The 20,088-nt window shown below is 41.9% G+C and overlaps 2 protein-coding genes across 2 annotated transcripts; one reads left to right on the top strand and one right to left on the bottom strand.

Annotated features, from left to right (window-relative positions):
• Positions 1 to 1,029: 1,029 nt before the first annotated feature.
• Positions 1,030 to 6,468, top strand: LOC147410310 (uncharacterized). The gene is made up of 5 exons (XM_086419415.1): positions 1,030 to 1,121; positions 1,221 to 3,138; positions 3,184 to 3,761; positions 3,845 to 5,741; positions 5,833 to 6,468. The coding sequence occupies exons 1-5, from the start codon at positions 1,030 to 1,032 to the stop codon at positions 6,466 to 6,468; spliced, it is 5,121 nt and encodes a 1,706-aa protein (XP_086275541.1).
• Positions 6,469 to 11,239: 4,771 nt separating this feature from the next.
• LOC147410309 (disease resistance protein RPP13-like) lies at positions 11,240 to 18,139 on the bottom strand. The gene is made up of 2 exons (XM_086433757.1): positions 17,963 to 18,139; positions 11,240 to 14,002 (listed from the first exon to the last, which is right to left on the bottom strand). The coding sequence occupies exon 2, from the start codon at positions 13,972 to 13,974 to the stop codon at positions 11,377 to 11,379; it is 2,598 nt and encodes an 865-aa protein (XP_086289883.1). The 5' UTR covers positions 13,975 to 14,002; positions 17,963 to 18,139; the 3' UTR covers positions 11,240 to 11,376.
• Positions 18,140 to 20,088: the final 1,949 nt, after the last annotated feature.

The following is a 20,088-nucleotide window of genomic DNA, read 5'->3' as shown; positions in this document are numbered from 1 at the left end:
AACCTTAAAAAAATGAAAATCCAACTAAAAAGATTCACTCTCTTTCAGTAATCCAACAATCATATGTATTTATAATTTTGTTTTTACCGAAATCAATTTTATTTTTGTAATTTCAGTCAAAAAAAAAAAAAAGGGCATTTTCGGTATAAAAAAATACATTTTACTGTTTTTACCGTTTTGGTAAAAAAAATTAATTCCGAAAACGGTAAATTTACCGTTTTCGAAATTATTTGTTACAGTGTACTATTTTGATAAATAAACGAAAAGTTGTGCATGTTTTGGTAAATCTGCCTATAATAAAACTAGCAAAATTAATACAACATCAAGTCATAAATTTCTATCTGAATTGAAATATAACATTAAAAAATAAAATAAAAATTCCCATCCCCTAGAACAGAGAGACAAAGAAAAAATAAATGAAAAGAACGAATCTACTTAAAAAGAGAGAGAAAAAGAAAGAAGAGAACTTGAATATATTTGTGGGGGAAATTCTTGAGCACGGACACGTGGCTCGATCAGGGGCCAGGATTAATGATTTCGAGGTCAGGGAGAACAACGACTCTTTGCTCGGTTTATTAACCCCGACGAATGCATGTATTCGAAACTCGGAAGTGTGCCATCAACTCGTAGGTCGGTATGACGGGTCTGACAGATGAGCCTGCAATAGACAGCCAGTTCTGACAACCACGTCATAACAAACCACTCTGAATTTCTCAGAAGTGATAGGGCAGTTGAAACAACTCCTGCAGCTGACATGTCAGAGAGTGGGCTAACTACCCCAGGTCACCTCAAGGGATGGCCCAGAAAACGATGAAGTTGAACACCTATATAAGGAAGAAAATTATGAGCAAAAGAGGTTGGAATTCTTCTTCTCTAAGCACATTACACTGATCAATTGGCTAACTTGATCGTCGGAGTGGGCTGTTTTGCAGGTCCCCGAGCTTAAAGAGAAGGAAAGTGTAGAGCCATTTCGTGCATCTACAATTTGGCGCCGTCTGTGGGAAGCTTACAAGGAGAAAAACGACCAATATGGGAAGAGCTAGAAGCGAAAATCGTGGAGAGCCATCAAATCCACTACCAGCAGACTCGCCCCCAAACGCGCCGGATCCAATGCTAGCAATGTACAACTTACTCACAGAGATGAGAGAGGAAATGCGCAGGGGGTTGGAGAAACAAAACGATGAGATAGTGAAAATAAGAAAGGAAAACGAAGAGCTCAGGCAAAGGTTAGGCGAGCGTGCGGAGACCGAGGAAGGCCCAGGGGCAGAGCAGAGCAGCGACCATCCTGTTCGAGCGGCAAGAACGGAGGTAGATTGGACTGAAGATTCAGCAGCAGTAAAAACGCAGCAGGGAAGCTCCGAAGTTAAAGAAACCATGACGAGGAAGGAAGTGGAGGAGATGCTCAAAAGGAGGGATGAGGAATTCGCGCGAGGAAAGGATCCCGCGCAAAAGGTACGGAACGCAATTCGGGAACTCAAGGGGACACCATTCTCGCAGGCGATAATGAAGTCAGAACCACCCAGGTCGTTCCACATGCCAAAGTTTGAAACTTATGACGGGACGCGAGATCCCATGGACCATATACTGCACTACAGAAGTCAAATGGTGCTGTACCAAAATGATGATCCGTTGCTATGCAAGCTGTTTCCGTCAACCTTGAGGCTCGGGGCCATGATGTGGTTCCAGGCCTTACCAGCTGGGTCCATCACGAATTTTTCCGAGCTGGAAGAAACGTTCGTTGGGCAGTTCGTGCACCTGCGAAGGAAGAAGGTCGGAGTTAACACTCTATTTAACCTTCGACAGGAGCCCGGGGAGAGTATTAGGTCGTTCGTAACCCGTTTTCGAACGAGAGCCCTGGACGTAGAGGGCATGGACGAGGCCACAGCATGCGCGGCGTGCATCGCTGCGGTGATCCCGGGAACACGGTTGCATGAGTCCTTGATCAAGTCTGATCCTACTCGTCTAGAAGATTTGTATGCGAAGGTGGAAAAGTACATCCTGGTGGAAGAATCTGTGAAGGGCAGAAGAAGAAGCACCCAGACAGTGGCTAACAGCGAAGGAGGAGTAGACGCCTCAAAGGTACCGACCCACCCCGGAGTGGAAGGGAGTAAGAAAAGGCGGAGAGATTCGAACGAGCAGTCGTGGTGGAAAAGAGGCCGGGTGTACACCCCGCTCAACGAAAAACTATCCGTAATACTGAGGCACATAAGGAGGGAGCCCGATTTCGTTCAGCCGCCACGAGGGTATAAGGGGAAACCCGGAAAACCATTCTGCGAGTATCATGAGGCTGAAGATCACCCTACTGAGGACTGCTACAGGCTGCGCCATATCATCCAGGATATGATCGAAGCAGGGAAGCTCAAAGGTTATGTTTCCGCGGGAGGAAGGAGAAGTGGGGAGACTACTGAGAGAGCTGAACGAAAGCCCGAGCAAAGAAGGCCAGCTAAAGGAGGGCGTCGAGAGACGGAAGAGCGCAGGATAATTCATACCATCACAGGATTATTAGGGGCCGAAGTGCCGTCTAGGCGTGAGATTCGGGAGAAGGTAAAAAAGATCCGACATATGGTCGGGGTTAACAGTGTGACGACAGGAGTACGGGTAGTTGGAACGACAAACCACGGAGCAGATCCCCGGGCAATCGTATTCACAGAGAGTGACCTAAGGGGGACGGCAGGGCCCCATCAGGACGCGTTAGTAATCGCGCTTCCAGTGGGAAACGTCGAGCTCCGAAGAATACTCGTGGATCCGGGGAGCGCGGTGGACATTCTCTTCCTAAGCGCAGCCAAGAGAATGGGGGTTTCGGGAAGTTTGGAGCCAACGCCGACCCTCGTATATGGGTTCAACGGTGCCGCTAGCAGCTCGGTGGGAGAAATCACACTCCCGATCTCAGCAGGGTCTAAAGTGGTAATGACAAGATTTGTGGTGATAGATGCAGACTCGGCTTATAACGCGATCTTGGGCCGGAGATGGATACACGAGATGAAAGCAGTCCCGTCAACCTATCATCAAGTTATTCGTTTCCCGGGTAAGGAAGGAATAATGGAAATCAGGGGAGATCAGGAGATGGCGCAGAGGTGTTTTCACCTGGCTTTGAAGCAAGACCGAGGCCCCGAGGCCGTCCCACCGAAGAAGAGAAAGGTAGCTCCAACTGTTAATGAATCTTCGTAGCAACTACAGAAGCAGCCGCTGCGCGAGCAGCGAGTAACAGTTGAGGAAGTCGAAGCCGTGGATCTCGGGGGCGATGGAGGACAGATAGTTAGTGTTGGTACCACGATGTTGCAGGAGGAGAGGGCAGCACTACTCCAACTTCTGAGGGCAAACAAGGATGTATTCGCATGGTCATTGGAGGACATGCCTGGGATAGACCCGTCGGTGGCGTGCCATAGATTAAATGTTGATGAAAGCTTCCGACCTATTAGGCAGAAGCCACGGAGGCTGTCGCCGCGCCTCAGGCAGGGGGTGAATGAGGAAATCGAAAAGCTTTTGAAGGCCGGGTTTATCAGGGAAGTAGAGTACCCAGAATGGATAGCGAACATAGTAGCAGTGCCGAAGAAGGATGGAAGGGTGAGAGTGTGCATCGACTTCACGAACCTGAATAAGGCGTGCCCAAAGGATAGCTTCCCGCTGCCAAGGATTGATAGGTTGGTCGATGCCACTGCTGGACATGAGAGAATGTCGTTTATGGACGGATATTCGGGGTATAATCAGATCCCCCTAGCAGTGGAAGACCAGGAACGGACATCATTCATTACCGAGCAAGGGTTGTTCTGTTTTAATGTAATGCCGTTCGGTTTGAGAAATGCCGGGGCAACCTACCAAAGACTCGTGACAAAAATGTTCGAAGGTTGATCGGGAAGATTGTGGAGGTATATATCGACGATCTGTTGGTAAAAAGCAAGAGAGCGGGAGACCATCTGGCAGACCTTAAGCAAACATTTGATCGGCTGAGGAGTTTCAAAATGAAGTTGAACCCGAAGAAGTGTGTCTTCGCCGTTTCCTCTAGAAAATTCCTCGGGCACGTTATCACCAGGAGAGGGATCGAGGCAAACCCAGACCAAATCCGGGCGTTGGTAGAGATGCCGAGCCCCGCTAACCAAAAGCAGGTGCAGAAGTTGGCAGGGAGAATAGCTGCGCTAAACAGGTTTATCTCCAGGGTATCCGATCGATGCCGCCCGCTCTTCGCGTTATTGCAGAAGGAGAAGAATTTTGCATGGAGTACGGAGTGCGAGGTAGCCTTTAGCGACCTAAAGAGGTATTTGGGGCAGCCACCGATCCTTAGCTCTCCGGAAGAAGGAGAGGAGCTGGGGATTTATCTGGCGACCAGTCCATCATCGGTAAGCTCAGTTCTCTTTAAAGTTGAAATGGGACGAGAATATCCTATCTATTACGTTAGCAAAACGTTGGGCGTATCGGAGGTTAAGTACACCAGGACGGAGAAGGTAGGATTGTCGCTCGTTTACTCGGCGCATAAGCTCAGGCCTTACTTCCTCTCGCACCGCATCCGAGTCGTGACAGATACCCCGCTGAAAGAGATGATACACAGGTCCGAAAAATCGAGGAGGATGGCGAGGTGGGCTGTAATCCTCGGAGAGTACGACTTACAATTCGAATCCCGGACAGCAATAAAGGGGCAGGTATTGGCGGATTTCCTTGCAGATTTCCCGGTTGAGGACCCGAACTGGGAAGAGTTGGAGCACGAAGACGAAGGGACGGAAGAAGTAGAGCTGTGGGACAAGCAGGCAGGATGGAGAATTTTTGTCGATGGGTCATCGAACTACTCGGGCTCAGGGGTTGGAATAGTAATTGTAACACCGAGCAACGATAGACTGGAAAAGGTAATTAAACTTGGGTACGGGGCATCAAATAACGAAGCAGAGTACGAGGCAGTCATCCACGGGTTAAGAATGGCGAGCGAGTTGAAAATCGGCCGGGTAAAGCTATGCACCGACTCCCAACTTATAGCCAACCAATGCAACGGGAAGTTTGAAGCCAAGGATGAACGCATGGCGAGATACCTGACCTCAGTTAAACGAGAGATTGAAAAGTTCGACCAAGTGGAGATATGCCAGATTCCCAGGGATGAGAACAGGCATGCAGACTCATTGGCTTACATTGCCTCAATGCTAGGGGAGACGGAGGGACGGTCTTTACCTGTGGAATACCTGCCTAAAGCAAGCATCGAACATATGGAGAGGGAGTGCACACAGGCCGATAGAACGTCGGGATGGGTAGAAGAATTTACTCAGTATCTGCGTTCAAAGGTACTGCCAGAAGACAGAGGGGAGGCCAGAAAGTTACTTCGGCAGGTCAGCAAGTACACTCTCGTTGGGGAGGAGTTGTATAGAATGTCCTTCGGGGGGCCACTTCTTAAGTGCCTTACTAAGGAAGAGGCCGAGCTCATAATGGCGGAAATCCACGAGGGAATCTGTGGCAATCATTCGGGAGGACGGTCGCTCGCCAATAAGGTTATCAGTCAGGGCTATTTCTGGCCGAGAATGCAGGAAGACTGTAAGAAGTATGTAAAGACCTGTGATCAATGCCAAAAACATGCCCCCATGCATCTGCAGCCAGCCAGCGAACTCCATCCCGTGAAATCACCCTGGCCATTCTCGATATGGGGAATGGACATTGTTGGGCCTCTACCTCGGGGAAAGGGGGGCAAGCTATTCATCCTAGTGGCCACGGATTATTTTACCAAATGGGTGGAACCTGTTCCCCTTACGCGGATTCGGGAGGAAGAAGTTAGGAAGAATTCAAATTCACGTGGAGCACATCATAACGCGGTTCGGGATCCCTTATGCGCTGATCTCTGACAACGGAACTCAATTCAAGGGCAAGCGCGTGCAATCGTACTTCAAAGAATACGGAATCCGTTCTCTGCAGTCATCGCCAAGATATCCACAGGGGAATGGCCAAGCTGAAGCATCGAACAAGACAATTCTCGCAAACTTGAAGAAGAAGCTGGAGGAACACAAGGGAAGATGGGTAGACGAGCTACATAGTGTCCTCTGGGCGTACCGAACCACAGCAAGAAGGGCAACAGGTTTCACTCCGTTCGCACTGGCCTACGGAACAGAAGCCGTTATTCCAACCGAGATACAGGTTCCTACAACAAGGACGCTAGTGGCCGAGACCGAGTTCAATGATGAATTGGTGGCACGAAGCTTGGATTGGTTGGATGAAACACGGGAAAGGGTCATAGAAAGATTGGCACGGTACCAACAGGTGTTGAAGAGGTCTTATGACCGGAAGGTACGTCACAGAGAATTCAAAGTCGGAGATATGGTTCTACGAAAGGTCTTTTCTAACACCAAGGAAGTCAATAGCGGTAAGCTCGGCTGTAATTGGGAAGGCCCGTACATCGTACGCAAAGTCGTGGAAACAGGCGTGTACTACTTGGATACTCTGGCAGGGGAGGAGATTCAATCACCATGGAATGTATTCAATTTAAAGAAATATTATCAATAAAGCCATCTCTACGCCTATGCCTGCTGGTCTAAGGAAAAGCCTCGGCCCCTCCATAGGAGCCGAGCCCAACCGAGGGGTTGGATTGGAGGGAAAGCCTTGGTCCCACCACGGGGACCAAGCCCAACTGGGGAGTTGGTCTAAGGAAAAGCCTCGGCCCCTCCATAGGAGCCGAGCCCAACCGAGGGGTTGGATTGGAGGGAAAGCCTTGGTCCCACCACGGGGACCAAGCCCAACTGGGGAGTTGGTCTAAGGAAAAGCCTCGGCCCCTCCATAGGAGCCGAGCCCAACCGAGGGGTTGGATTGGAGGGAAAGCCTTGGTCCCACCACGGGGACCAAGCCCAACTGGGGAGTTGGTCTAAGGAAAAGCCTCGGCCCCTCCATAGGAGCCGAGCCCAACCGAGGGGTTGGTTTGGAGGGAAAGCCTTGGTCCCACCACGGGGACCAAGCCCAACTGGGGAGTTGGTCTAAGGAAAAGCCTCGGCCCCTCCATAGGAGTCGAGCCCAACCGAGGGGTTGGTTTGGAGGGAAAGCCTTGGTCCCACCACGGAGACCAAGATGAACTAAGGAATCTAGTCCGAAGTCGGGACCACTGTTCTTTGCTAGTATCAAGTCCATGGAAAAATTCTATGATTGGGACAAGATGCCGGCCTTGGACAAATGACGAGCCTAAGGACTTACGTATAGAAAGCTGTTTCGTTTGTTTTTAAGCAATATGCCTTGACAAAAAAAAAAAACAGAAGAGAGAAATAAGCAACTAAGAACAGGTAACACGAGGAGTACGAAAAGTGCTTTTATTCATGCAAAAATGACCTTTACATTTCAAAACCAAAAAAAAAAAGGGGGAAAGCAAAATTACAGAAAGAAAAGAGAAAATTTAGACGTTCGCCTCAAGACTGGCATCTGCATCATTGGGGGTAGGAACTTCGGCCGGCGTTGCCAGATCTCCAGAAGTAGGCTCAGGAGTGCCATCGATGACAGGCTCAGTGACAGGCTCGGGAATAACGGCTGGGATGACCTCGAGTTTCTTCGCCGCCTCCTCAGCTTTCTTCAGCTTCGCCTTCACTTTGTTATAGGCTTTCTCCCAAGCCTCCTCCGAGGAGTCAAGTTGTGCTTGAAGGGAGTTGAGCTGATCCTGGAGGGCTCTCTGTTGCTCCGCTTCTTTGGCCTTTACCAGCTCTTCCAAGGAAGAGATCTTCCCCTCCGCTAGAGCGAGCCGGTCCTTATTCTGCTCCAGCTCAGATAACGCGTTATCCAGGCTTGATTGGAGCTTTTGGGAATTGGCCGCGGCGGCATCCCTTTCGGCCTGAAGCTCAAGGATGCGACCCTCGGCGACCTTGAGATCGTGAGCCGAGGTGTCGTGGGCCTCGGCAAGCTTGGCCACGGCGTGCTGAGCCTGGAAATAAAAGAAAATGAGAGTTAGGAGGGTGCAGACGTAAGACAAATAATCAAGTAAAATAAAAAAGATTTACCGCGGCCAGAGCTCGAAATGCGTCATTTGGAAACTTCGCCGAATCACTTGCAAAACTTCGGCGAGTTTTCTCCACGTCCCTTGGAAGTGCGGACGCCTCAAACACGGCCCTAGCCACAGCCGGATTGGACAAAGACGAATCCCTGTCCGAAACCGGCCTCCCCCCAACCATGGGCTGCACCACCCAGGGGGAAGGGATGGGCAGGTTTCCCCTCTGCTCCGAGCTAGCCGAAGATGCCTGAGATACCCCGGCTAGTTGGACTGCTCCCTCGACAGCAGGGGGAAGCAGTTGGAACGTGGGGGCCGGAGATCGGGGGCCCCTCCTCAGCCTCTTGAGGAGAGGCTGGCGATCCTCTTCCTCCTCCTCATCCTCCCTAGCAGCACGGACCACCCCGGAGGATCGGATGGGATGGGCTGGGAGGACCTCTGCGATTTCCTCTTCGGAGTCGGAGCCTATTATTGGTGGAGGACGCTTAGACTGCAACGCCATGTCTGATGGACGGACGTTGGGTGGAAGGAAGGCAATGGCGTGGTGATAGAGCTCGGTATGGGAGAGGAGATGGGTGATCACCACGGATTCACCAGGGAATTTATCTTTAGTCGGATCTGCGCAAAGTAGAACAGCGAAAGGTCAGTATACACAGAAAACCACAACAGAAAAGCAAGGAGAAAACCAGGGAACACTCACCATGGGGGTTGAAGGAGTGGTATTGCAAGGGGGGAAGCTCGTCCCCAGAAGCGCCTTCCCACCGACCGGAGAGTCGGATTGGAAATAAGAACCAGTCCTTGTCCGAGTCGGGAAGCTCGATCAAGGACGGCTTCCCTCTCCTCTTCGAAAGATAAAAGAAGCCCGGCCTGTTCGGACATTTTTTAAGGACAAACTGTGCCCTAATGTCCGGAAGACCGAGCTGCAGGCCTTCTTCCAATCTATCATTCATTAGCTCAAAAGCCTGAATTAGACGGAAGAAGTTCCCGCTCATTTGGCCGGGAGCCCTCCTGTAGAAGTTTAGTACCTCTCGAGTAAGCCTACTAAGAGGAACTCGGAGGCCAGCCTTCAGTTGTCCCCAATGTACCACAGTGGCACCTGAGGAACATTCACGCTGAATCAGGGTCTCATCCACATAGGATAGTCCCACGCCGCTGGGGATGCCGAAGACATCCCGGACGGCGCCCAGCGGAGGGCGAACAGGGGAATGAGATTTCCCCTTGACCATTTCTTTTTGTAGAAAGGGGGAGTGATAGAGGAGAGGGGAGAGGCCTCGATTTCGTTACCTCACTTTGAAGAAAAACTGTGAAACGTCCGGACACCTCAGGCGACTGAATGACACGGCAAGGGCGCGGAGGCACTGGCAAAGGCAGGGAACGCGCAAGAGTGCAAATGGGCAGCGTAGCGGCAAGGAAAGCAAGAGTGAAAATGAAAATAGGAGATGGGGGGGATATTTATAGGCAGGAGGGCCTCGAGATGCGCGTTTAGGATCAACGGACAGGGTTTTCTCAGGTCAATAATGAGGCATTAAGCGCTGAGAAACCCAATATGACCGTTCGCCCCATTGCACGCGAATCGAGCCATCTCCCGGACGCCACGTGTCCTCCATACAATAATTGCGCCGTTCAAGCCAACAGACAGGACGCGCATTTCGATAACAGCCCAACCGACCGCCGTCCTCGAAAAATGAAAAGGCTAAGTAATGATTCGCCATGAAGATATCATTGATCTTAGCTGAGACCCAATGAGATGCATCCACGTGTCAGTTTCCGAATTAATTATTAATATTCCCGAGTACCCGATCATGCTGCCCGAGCCCTCGGGAGGGGGTATTGTGGGGGAAATTCTTGAGCACGGACACGTGGGTCGATCAGGGGCCAGGATTAATGATTTCAAGGTCGGGGAGAACAACGACTCTTTGCTCGGTTTATTAACCCCGACGAATGCATGTATTCGAAACTCGGAAGTGTGCCATCAACTCGTAGGTCGGTATGACGGGTCTGACAGATGAGCCTGCAATAGACAGCCAGTTCTGACAACCCACGTCATGACAAACCAACTCTGAATTTCTCAGAAGTGATAGGGCAGTTGAAACAACTCCTGCAGCTGACATGTCAGAGAGTGGGCTAACTACCCCAGGTCACCTCAAGGGATGGCCCAGAAAACGATGAAGTTGAACACCTATATAAGGAAGAAAATTATGAGCAAAAGAGGTTGGAATTCTTCTTCTCTAAGCACATTACACTGATCAATTTGGCTAACTTGATCGTCGGAGTGGGCTGTTTTGCAGGTCCCCGAGCTTAAAGAGAAGGAAAGTGTAGAGCCATTTCGTGCATCTACAATATTCGTAGTTGAGTTTTTCAAACAAAACAGAAGAAATGACTGCCTACGCAGATATCCAATGGTCTTCGTACTGCTTTCGATATGGGTTTCAGCACTCGTTCAGGCTTCCCCCCTTTGGAATCCCTGCTTTTGGCTATTGCTGAATTACAGTTCAAGACCTTTCCTATAGTAGCTTGCCGCACTCCCTATCAAAATAGCACTCAGGCACTAAAACTACACAAATTATCAAAATAGCTATGCATTTTTCTTATAAAAAATAACCGAATCAGTCATTTTATTAATATTTAATTACAAAAATGACTAAAAACCCCCCCCCCCCCCCCCCCCATTCCATAATTGTTTCTTTTTATGAGATTGATTGTTGCACAGATAATTTCATGAGTTTATCTTTACGCCCTTGAGTTTAACTGAATGTTGGTTCGCATCAAATGGTAAAAATGATAAATAGCATGCAACTGTACTTCTCATAACCATTTTAGTAAAAACCATTATAACCAAATAAGATATATGGTTGTTTAAATAAGATATAAGATTATTTTCTTACATATATTATAAAAACATGGCTGGTACACTCCCACACCCACCTAAAAAAATGGAAACAAAAAAAAAATGGAAGAGAGAGAGAGAGGGAGGGAGAGAACTTCAATACAATCACATACATGGTAGACACAATAACAAAGCCCAAACCCAGTACAACACTTTAACCATACAAAGTGGGAAAAAAAACACAAAAAAAAAAACCCAGTACAACACTTCAACCATACAAAGTGGGAAAAAAAACGAAAAAAAAACCCATGGAACATTCAACCATTTACGATCTACAAGCTTTAATTAAGATCAACTCGAACCTGCAATTTTTTAGATAAAAGAAGATATTCAATATAATTGAGAAGCTTACAATGAACAAATGTTTAATTACCAAAAATAAACTTACTGATAAAAGGCTTACCTGGAATTTTGTAATAGGGGATCTGAATGTTGGGCACGTGTGCTATCTTTCCCCAATCTTCTCCTTCATTTGGCTTGACTCGTACCTTCAATTCAACACTCATCCCCAGTAATTTTAACTTCTGGAGCGTTGTTACTCGCTGCAATCCATCTGGAAATGCCTTCAAATTATCACAACGTGTAATTGACAACTCTCTAAGACAGGGCAGTGCTCCTTCCTCAACCTTCCATTCCTCCAAATCAAGTACGCGATACAAATCCAATTTTTCAAGCTGAGGGAAGCCTCCAGAAAGAAAAATTGCACACTTTTCTTTAAGATCAGATAACCATATAACAGGAACTTGAGTTTTGGCAGCTTTCCTAAGATTGACCATGTTTCTTCTCCAAGAATACATCTACTCAATCTCAGGTGGGAGAGGTTGGATGGGAATTCCCAAGGGTCGGACAGAAGATTTTCTATCACTACACCATTCAAACAGAGCTTGTAGAGATTGAAGTAATTCCTCAAAAATATGTACTTTCCATGTTTTTTATTTCTAGAAGGAAATATCAAACACAAGGATTCGAGGTGGTCCAATTTGGTAATCCACCCTGCAAATGCCTCTATTTGGGACTCTAAATCAACATTTATGTGCAAGCCCAACTTTTTGAGGTTTGTATACTTGTCCCACCCATCCTTCACAAGACTCTTGTTATCTATTTCTATTCCCCACAGCGTCTGAAGATTTCTTATAGAAGAAAAATAAGAAGTGCCATTCCCATTCCATCTTGGCGGATCTATTCGCAATGCGGAACAGTCCTTCATCTTAAAATGTCGCAAGTGGACCATATTTGACATCGCATCACGACCACATTTGTTTAGACCATTATAATCTATGTTTAGAATTTGTAGGTTTCGGAGGTTGCCTATGGTAGATGAAAACCTTGGCCCTCTAATCCATCTTAAGAGTAAGTACCTTAAATGAATAAGTTTTCCTACAGCCTTAGGCAAGTCAATAAGTGGACCACGGTTAATAAGATGAAGAACTTTAAGCATTCCGAAACCCATATGAACACGTCTATTAAGAAGTTCTTGGTTCATTGAGTCAAAGGAAAACAAAGATCGAAGATGCTTATCATAAAATTGCTCCACAGAAAAGTTGCTGATAGTATAATGAAAAACGATTCGACGAACCTTGTTAAAGGCTGAATAAGCTGTAGAAGAAGAATTTCCACTGCCATGAATTTGAAAACACTTAACTTCCTTGGCTTTTGATATTGCAAGGTCTCTCAAAAGATCATGAACCCGACATGTTTTGATACTCCCATTAAGACTCCTTCTTGCTACTTGAACCATGCATCTATCCACCAACTCTTCTAAGTAGTCCTCTGCAATGTCTTCGGCTACCTCATCACCTCGTTTTTGTACAAATCCTTCTGCTATCCACAACTTTATCAAATTTCCTTTGGAGATTTCATAGTCTTCGGGGAAAATGCCAAGATATTGAAAGCACGGTTTCAAGTAGAAAGGCAAGTCATTATAGCTCAAAGCTAGTATTTGTGAGCACGGTGTTTGGTCTTGATTGAGCTGCCAATTTATGCGATCAAGCACTTTTGTCCACTCACCGATGCTTTTGCGTTTCCTTGATAAGAAACCTCCCAATACTATGATTGCAAGAGATAAACCCCCACACTTTTTCACGATTTTTGTCTTAACTTCCTCTAATTCTTTTGGAAGAAAATATTGTTCCAGGGTAATTTCTTCTTCCAAGAGAACTTTCTTAGTGAACAACACCCAACTATCATCTTCACTCAGAGGTGCTAGTTCAAGTGGGATGCTCACTGGATCTGCATGCAAGGCTACCTCTTTGTTGCGAGTGGTAAAGACAACTCTGCTCCCATTCTTAGTGTCAGGAAAGACATCGTTTAGAAGTTCCCAGAAATCAATCCTCCAAACATCGTCCATGACTACTAAATATCTTTTCTCTTTTAAGAACCCCTTGATATGCTCTTTAAGATCTTCTTCATTCATCTCTTGTGGCCTGAGATCCATGGACTTCTTCGCTATGTCATGCAGAAGGTCTTTTGTATTGTATTCTTGAGATACAAAAACCCAAGCACGAACTTGAAAATGGTTCTTAACAGCATCACAGTTATAAACCTTTTGAGCAAGTGTAGTTTTACCTTGACCCCCCATTGCTATGATAGAAATCACACATCGTCGTGGGGATTGCCCAATTAGTCGAGCTTTTAATTCATTTATATCCTTCTCTAAACCAACAACCTGGACTTCATCATCTGCCTGATGAGGAGAAGTTCGTCTCTTCTCGCGCAACCGTGCAGTTGAAGAGCTTGACGCTTCTTTGCTTCCACCTCTGATGGTTTCAAGACCATAAGTTGACCGACTATTGGTGATGTCAATGATCTTAATCTTGATCCGTTCAATCTCTGTGCCAATCGAATGCCGAGTATATAGGTCATAGAAGATGAAAGCACACTTCTTTAAGAAATTCCTCTCCTTTTGTTTTGTTTTATGATGGATGTACGTCTCGAAAACGTCCTCTGCATCGAAAGCCACATCTCTAATATCATCCACCAAGTTTGTCACATTCAAGTCATTTTCTTGTTTTTCTTCTGCATCTTGTAAAAAGCACTGTATTTTCCTCAATTCTCTTTGGATCCACTCGGCATTGTCTTTCACACCAAAATGGAAGGTTGTTTCCTGAATCAAAATGTCACTGACTTTCCCCACCACCGTAGAAACAATAGCCTCAACAGCCATTGATCCTCTCTTGTTCGCCTTTCCCTTCCTAGTCAAGTTAGAATTTTTTTTTTTTAAGTAATTAAAAAGAAAAGAAGCAAATCAATAATTCATGAACTTTATTAAAGTAATAGAATAATATAACACTAATAAGTTTCTATTTCAAAGAACCTTTTGAATAACATTCCCAAACCTCCCATTCTTTTGTGTCAATGAAGTCCTGATGTGTATCGAAATAAGGAGAACAATTTTCCTGATTTGGGGTATAATATGTGAATGGAGATTTTGGTTCCATCTATGAAAAAGGGAAAATTATTAAAAAGATGATTATCTAATTATTATTTATTAAAAAAAAATTTCAATTTTTTTTAAAAAGATACTAATTTGGATTGCCTTGTTACGAAAGAAACAAGGTCTTTTGACTGCCTTGTTTGAACAAGAAAATCTTGAAATACCAAATGTACCTTTGTCGCACGTTACTTAATTCGAAAGAAGGTCATTTGATCGTCTTTTTATCAAAAACTAGGTCTTTTCATTCAAATTTCACCCATCACAAAAACTAGATTGTTGCAATTTTCAAAATAGGATGTTTGGCCCATAGTGAGAAAGTTGAGCTTTGAAAATATTTCGGCAAGAGAAAACTTTGGAAAACATGGTAAAAGTCGCAAAAATTTGGGAAAACATCAGATAAAAAAAAAAATAAAAATAATTGTTTTAAAAATAATATATATATAATTATATATATATTTATACAGTAAATTTTTTAAATATCAAATATTTTTTTCAAAAACTGCTTAATTTTTTAGAAAAAATCGTGATTTAATTGACGACTATTAAAATCATTATTTAATTTACAACTATTAAAATCGTGACTTTTTCAATAAATTGTAGATTTTTGTCACTATGGTTTGACCACCTTGTTTCAAAATAAAAAAAATTGAAAATAGGACCTTGTTTCCTCCTTGTTAAAATTTTTTTTTGAAATTGGGTAGTCAAATGACCTAGTTTGATGGGGGTAAATTTGAAAACTTCGACTAAGGTGATCCAGTGACCTAGTTAGTATTTTTTTCTTTTTAAATTCAAAAAATATTATTTTTTAGTAAATAATAATTAAATAATTATCTTTTTAATAATTTTACCTGTAAAAAATTCAAAAGAAATTTTTTTTTTTTAAGGTGTGACATAGCACGAAAACAAATAAAGAATAAGAAATCTTGAATCCACCGAAAAAGAATTCTCAAAGAAATATTTTATTAAACTAAAAATGCTTTGCATTGCAATTACAACCACACCTCTATTGGGCTACCTCATGAAGATCTAATCAGCCATATTAGTTTCACGGTTCTAAATTTCTTTATTTATTTTTTATTTTTTTATTTCTTGATGTAGGTTTAAAGTCGTCGTTTTTTTATTCAAAAATTTTCACTCAGTCTATACGTGATTGTCGTGGTAAGGGTACAAAACCATATATCTTTTTTTTCAGGATACACAGGAAAAATATCAACGATTCTATGCCTTTGCCACATCAACCTAGTACAGACCGAGTGAAAATTTTCGAGTCAGTAGAGAATCATTAGCTATAGTCTTACTCGGCTTAAAAGCCACTTGAATTCCAATTTTTAGGTAATTTATCTTTGGTAATTGTTCAGTTTAATTTCAAGTCTATATAATTGATGAGTTCGTTGTGTTTCTTTTTTTATTCCAAAAGTTGTATAGTAGGGGTATGCCCTTGGCTTGAATCCATGTGTACTACAATTTTATTTTATTAACCTTGTACTTCCTAGCAAAGAAAAAAAAACAACAAAGGTTGAAAAGGATATAAGAAACAATCCATTGAACAATATTAATTTCAACCAACCGTTAGTGGTGTGCAACTAGTTGGTCCTTAAAAAATAATGATGCTAATATCATACATCCACTATCTCATCCTAAAAGCAAATATATAGTACAATATTTTTTTGTCCGTCGTTTTTTATTTAAATCATGAATTTCAATACAATTTAATTAAAAATGATATTTTAGTAAATAAAAAACATTGAAAACAGAATTTATTACTTAAGAAACTCATAAAAAAATGTATTTTATTAAAAATACATTTTTTATTTAATACTTATTCAATGATAAATTATACTGAAATATTTTGTACAATGTAAGAAACACTAAGAAAACAATTCACACTAACAAAAATATTTTAATAAGAATACTTCTCTAATCTTCTTTATTTATTAGAAAAACTATTTCTATCCCAATTACTTTTCTTTTAATAAAAAAATATGTATCTTTCACTATTTGAGAGAGAGAGAGAAATTTTTTTACTTAGAAGGAATTATAGAACACAAACATACTAGGGCAAAGCCAAGATTTTTGTGTAGAGGGAATAAGACTAGTTTTGGGGAGAAAATTTTGAGAATTTTTTTTTTCTTATTAACCTATGAGAGAAAACCTAAGTCAAAGGTCAAACTATAGTTAATATGAATGATTTTGGGGCGTAAATTTAAGAATTCTTGTATAAATTGAAGAAAAAGGCATTGATATGATTTCTTACTAGTCTATTCTATTGGAGAAGACCTAAGTCAATTGATAATGTCAGAAGTTTGAAATATAGTATACCTCAAATATTTTAGAAAAAAGCCGACATGCCCCCTTGACATCTTATCTAATAGGCTAATACAACTTGACTTCAAAACCTTCAAACTTTGAGCACAAGAATTCATAGATTGATATAAAACAAATTTTAGGATTTTCTACAAGGTATTAAGCCAAGGTTGAAAAACGATGGATAGAATATGAGGTTAAATAGACTAAAACTTAATTTACCGTAGAAATTGAAGAACTTGAAGATGAATGGATTTAGCAACAAAAATTAAGGTTTTTCATTTTTAATTTTTTTGTTACAATATGATAATGAGGTTATTTAGATTATATTTTTGTTAGTGTAAAAAAAAGATGAACAAGGTCAAACGTGATTTTCACTAGTTTTAAAACAAAATATATCTCAAATATTCACCAAAATATGATGGGGGTGCCTATGTCACACACAAAAAAATATATAAAATAAAATAAAATAAATATAAAAATAAAATGAGAGGATACAAGCTATCTCAAACATTCACCAAAACTAGACGGGTGCACATAAATTATCCAAAAAAATTGAGGGGACAAAGGGGTATGCCATAGTTTGAAAACTAAAGGACTATCTCAATTATTCACAAAAATAGAGGGGCATCTAAATCACCCAAAACAATAAGGGGCAACAACTAACAAGTTAAAGGGGGGGCATGTTTCAAAATATAGGGGTATCTTAAATATTCACCAAAAATAGAGAGATGTTTAAATCACCCTAAACATGAAGGGAACAACAGGTCAAAGGGAGCACACCATATATAAGTTTAAAAATACAAGGGGATATCTCTAATATTGACAAAAAATAAAAGAGTGTTTAAATCGCCCAAAACAATCAAAACACACATATATGATGTCATGTATGACATAAGAAATATGAAGAAACATTATCATTAAAATGGTGATAAGGCCGTAATTGATCTGCTGAAGACAAGTCACAGATCAGATCATGCATGAAGTAACAATGTCAAAAATCGGAACAATGTCGCTAAAACAGTAAAGCAAGCCTATGAGTTCACATTAACCGATGGGTTGCAATCTTAATGAATTTCTGATTTCATGGAAGGCGTAAAAATCATTTTTTTATGAATTGGGTTTCTTCCACAATTCAAAGTTTGACATTGCATCATGAATATCATTCCGATCAGAATCATGAGATGAGAAAGGTAGATCATGGTTGCATGAAGCTTATTTTAAGAAGTAAAAATTCTCTAAAATCAAAATTCGAAGCAATCTAGGTACAAACTACTAATATGAGTAAATTAAGTAAATTTCAAAGTAGTTAAGCGGAGAAATCTAATTACACGATTTAAAGAAATTAAAGACTATAGATTAATGTAATCAAGATTATATGCAAGAAATTAATGGAGAAGTAGATATGACTTACTTGGATACAACGAAAAAACGAAGGAACGAGAATAAGAGAGATATAGTTTGAATGAGATCACCTCTTCAACAGACAGAGAGATATAGTTTGAATTAAGCTAGAATTTCAAACTCCAAATTCCTTACAAATTGGTATCTAGAGAATTTGATGGGTATAGACTGTAGAGAGCGTGAGAGCTTGTCTGGTTATAGGTTTACGGATTAGGTTTATGATGGATGATATTAAATTCATTGAGTATCTCAAGCGAATAATGTATCCCAATGATTACAGATCTACGATTTCTGAATTTGCCACATGTTTTTTTTTTTTTGTGTGTGGTTATGTTTTCACCTACTGATTCATGACGAAAATATTTTCAAATCAAACACACTGATGTGAAGTTCCACGAAGGAAACAAATTCTGAACCTAACCACGTGGGAAGTCAGAATATCAAGACTCAAGAAATTATAATCTCGCGAACCCATGTGAGTTTGTCCACTTTTGATAACACACCCAACCACGTGGGTAGTCAGAATATGAAGGTCCACGAAGGAAACAAATTCTGAACCTAACCACGTGCGTAGTCAGAATATGACGACTCTATAAATTATAGTCTCTAGCGAACTCATATGACTTTGTCCACTTAAATTAGAGAGCTACTAGTGCTATACCAAGTTTTGCTAATGCCACGCCAATTCTAATGTAAACAGCTAGTGTGAAAATAGCCGCTCTATTAAATAATGAGCATCAATTAATCAGGTTATCTTTTTTATTTTTTTATTTTATTTTTTTTTTTTTTGGTGGATCCACCAAGAAATGAGCTAAGATGCCATTGACAAATTATCAAATTAGTTTGTCACATGGTGTACTATTTTTCATATCAAACACAAGAGATTAGAAAATTTGGGATGATAATGTGACTCGTCAAGTGACATACTCAATCAACTCCCTGACGTGATAAGTTTGAGAATTGTAGATTTATATGTTGGAGATACACAATTGCACTTCCCCATAAAAAATGTATCTCAAGGGAGTCATGTAGTGCAAGGTGTACAGCTCTAAGGTAGGATATTTACTAAATTTTCTAAAACAAATTTGATTTGAACCTACCGAACAATAGTTATAAAAAAAAATATGAATGCTTCAGTAGGTTCTCATTGATTCGGTGTAACTAACTGCACACCTCACAAGGAGCACAAATTAAAGGGTTTAGAATGTCAAGAAATTACCAATAAAACTTGCTCCAATTCACTGACATCAAGAATTTTATATTTTCTCAATTTTCGCAGAACATGCCAATCATCTTTTCTATTTTTCAATACACATGGCATTGTGCTATTAATTCATCAGCTTAACACCCATTTTTCTTAAGATCATATATTCATGAGTGGTGATAATCTGAATTACCCATGTGGCATTACTCAATCGACACCCCTGACATGATATGTTTGAGTACCATAGATCTGTAATCCTTGGGATACACAGTTCCTTAGGGATTTTTTGTAGAGAATTGTAATTGTGTATCTCAATGAGCACATATTGACGGTTCTTGAGCTAGCCACGTTGGATAGTCAGCATATCACAACTCTAGAAATTATAGCTATGACGAACCCATGTGAGTTTGTTGACCTTTGAGAACACACTAAAAAATAATTAATTAGTTGAAGCCCTTAAATTAGAGAGCTACTAATGCTATGACAACTTTTGTTAATGCCACACCAATTCCGTATGTAAACGGCTCTTTTAAAACATCAGCATCAATTAATCAGGTTATCTTTGTTTATTTTATTTTTAAATATTTCTGTGGATCCACCGAGAAATGGGATAAAGATGCCATTGACAAATTACCAAATTAGTCTGCCACATGGTGTACTATATTTCATAACAAAGACTAGGGATTAGAAAATGTGGGGTGGTAATATGACTTGCCAAGTGGCATACTCAATCAATTTCCTGACGTGCCAAGTTTGAAAATTGTAGATTTGTAATGTTTGGGATACATAATGGTACTTCACCATAAAAAAGTGTACCTCAAGGGAGTCATGTATCCCAAGACGTACAAATCTAAGGTAGGACATTTAACAAATCTTCTAAAATAAGTTTGGTTTGAACCTACCAAACGATAATTATAAAAAAAAATCTATGA

Source organism: Akebia trifoliata, chromosome 1 (genome assembly GCF_017979445.1).
Source record: "Akebia trifoliata isolate Shusen 1 chromosome 1, ASM1797944v1, whole genome shotgun sequence".
Lineage (NCBI taxonomy): Eukaryota > Viridiplantae > Streptophyta > Magnoliopsida > Ranunculales > Lardizabalaceae > Akebia > Akebia trifoliata.
The sequence above is the reverse complement of the archived record's forward strand: the minus strand, read 5'-3'. Positions and strand labels throughout refer to the sequence as shown.

Excerpts from the sequence above, each read along its gene's own strand:
- LOC147410310 (XM_086419415.1), top strand. The coding sequence starts at position 1,030 with ATGGGAAGAGCTAGAAGCGAAAATCGTGGAGAGCCATCAAATCCACTA. Across the intron at positions 1,122-1,220 it reads CCGGATCCAATGCTAGCAAT|GCAAAGGTTAGGCGAGCGTG; the intron begins GTACAACTTACT and ends CGAAGAGCTCAG. Across the intron at positions 5,742-5,832 it reads CGCGGATTCGGGAGGAAGAA|GGCAAGCGCGTGCAATCGTA; the intron begins GTTAGGAAGAAT and ends ACTCAATTCAAG.
- LOC147410309 (XM_086433757.1), bottom strand. The coding sequence starts at position 13,974 with ATGGCTGTTGAGGCTATTGTTTCTACGGTGGTGGGGAAAGTCAGTGAC.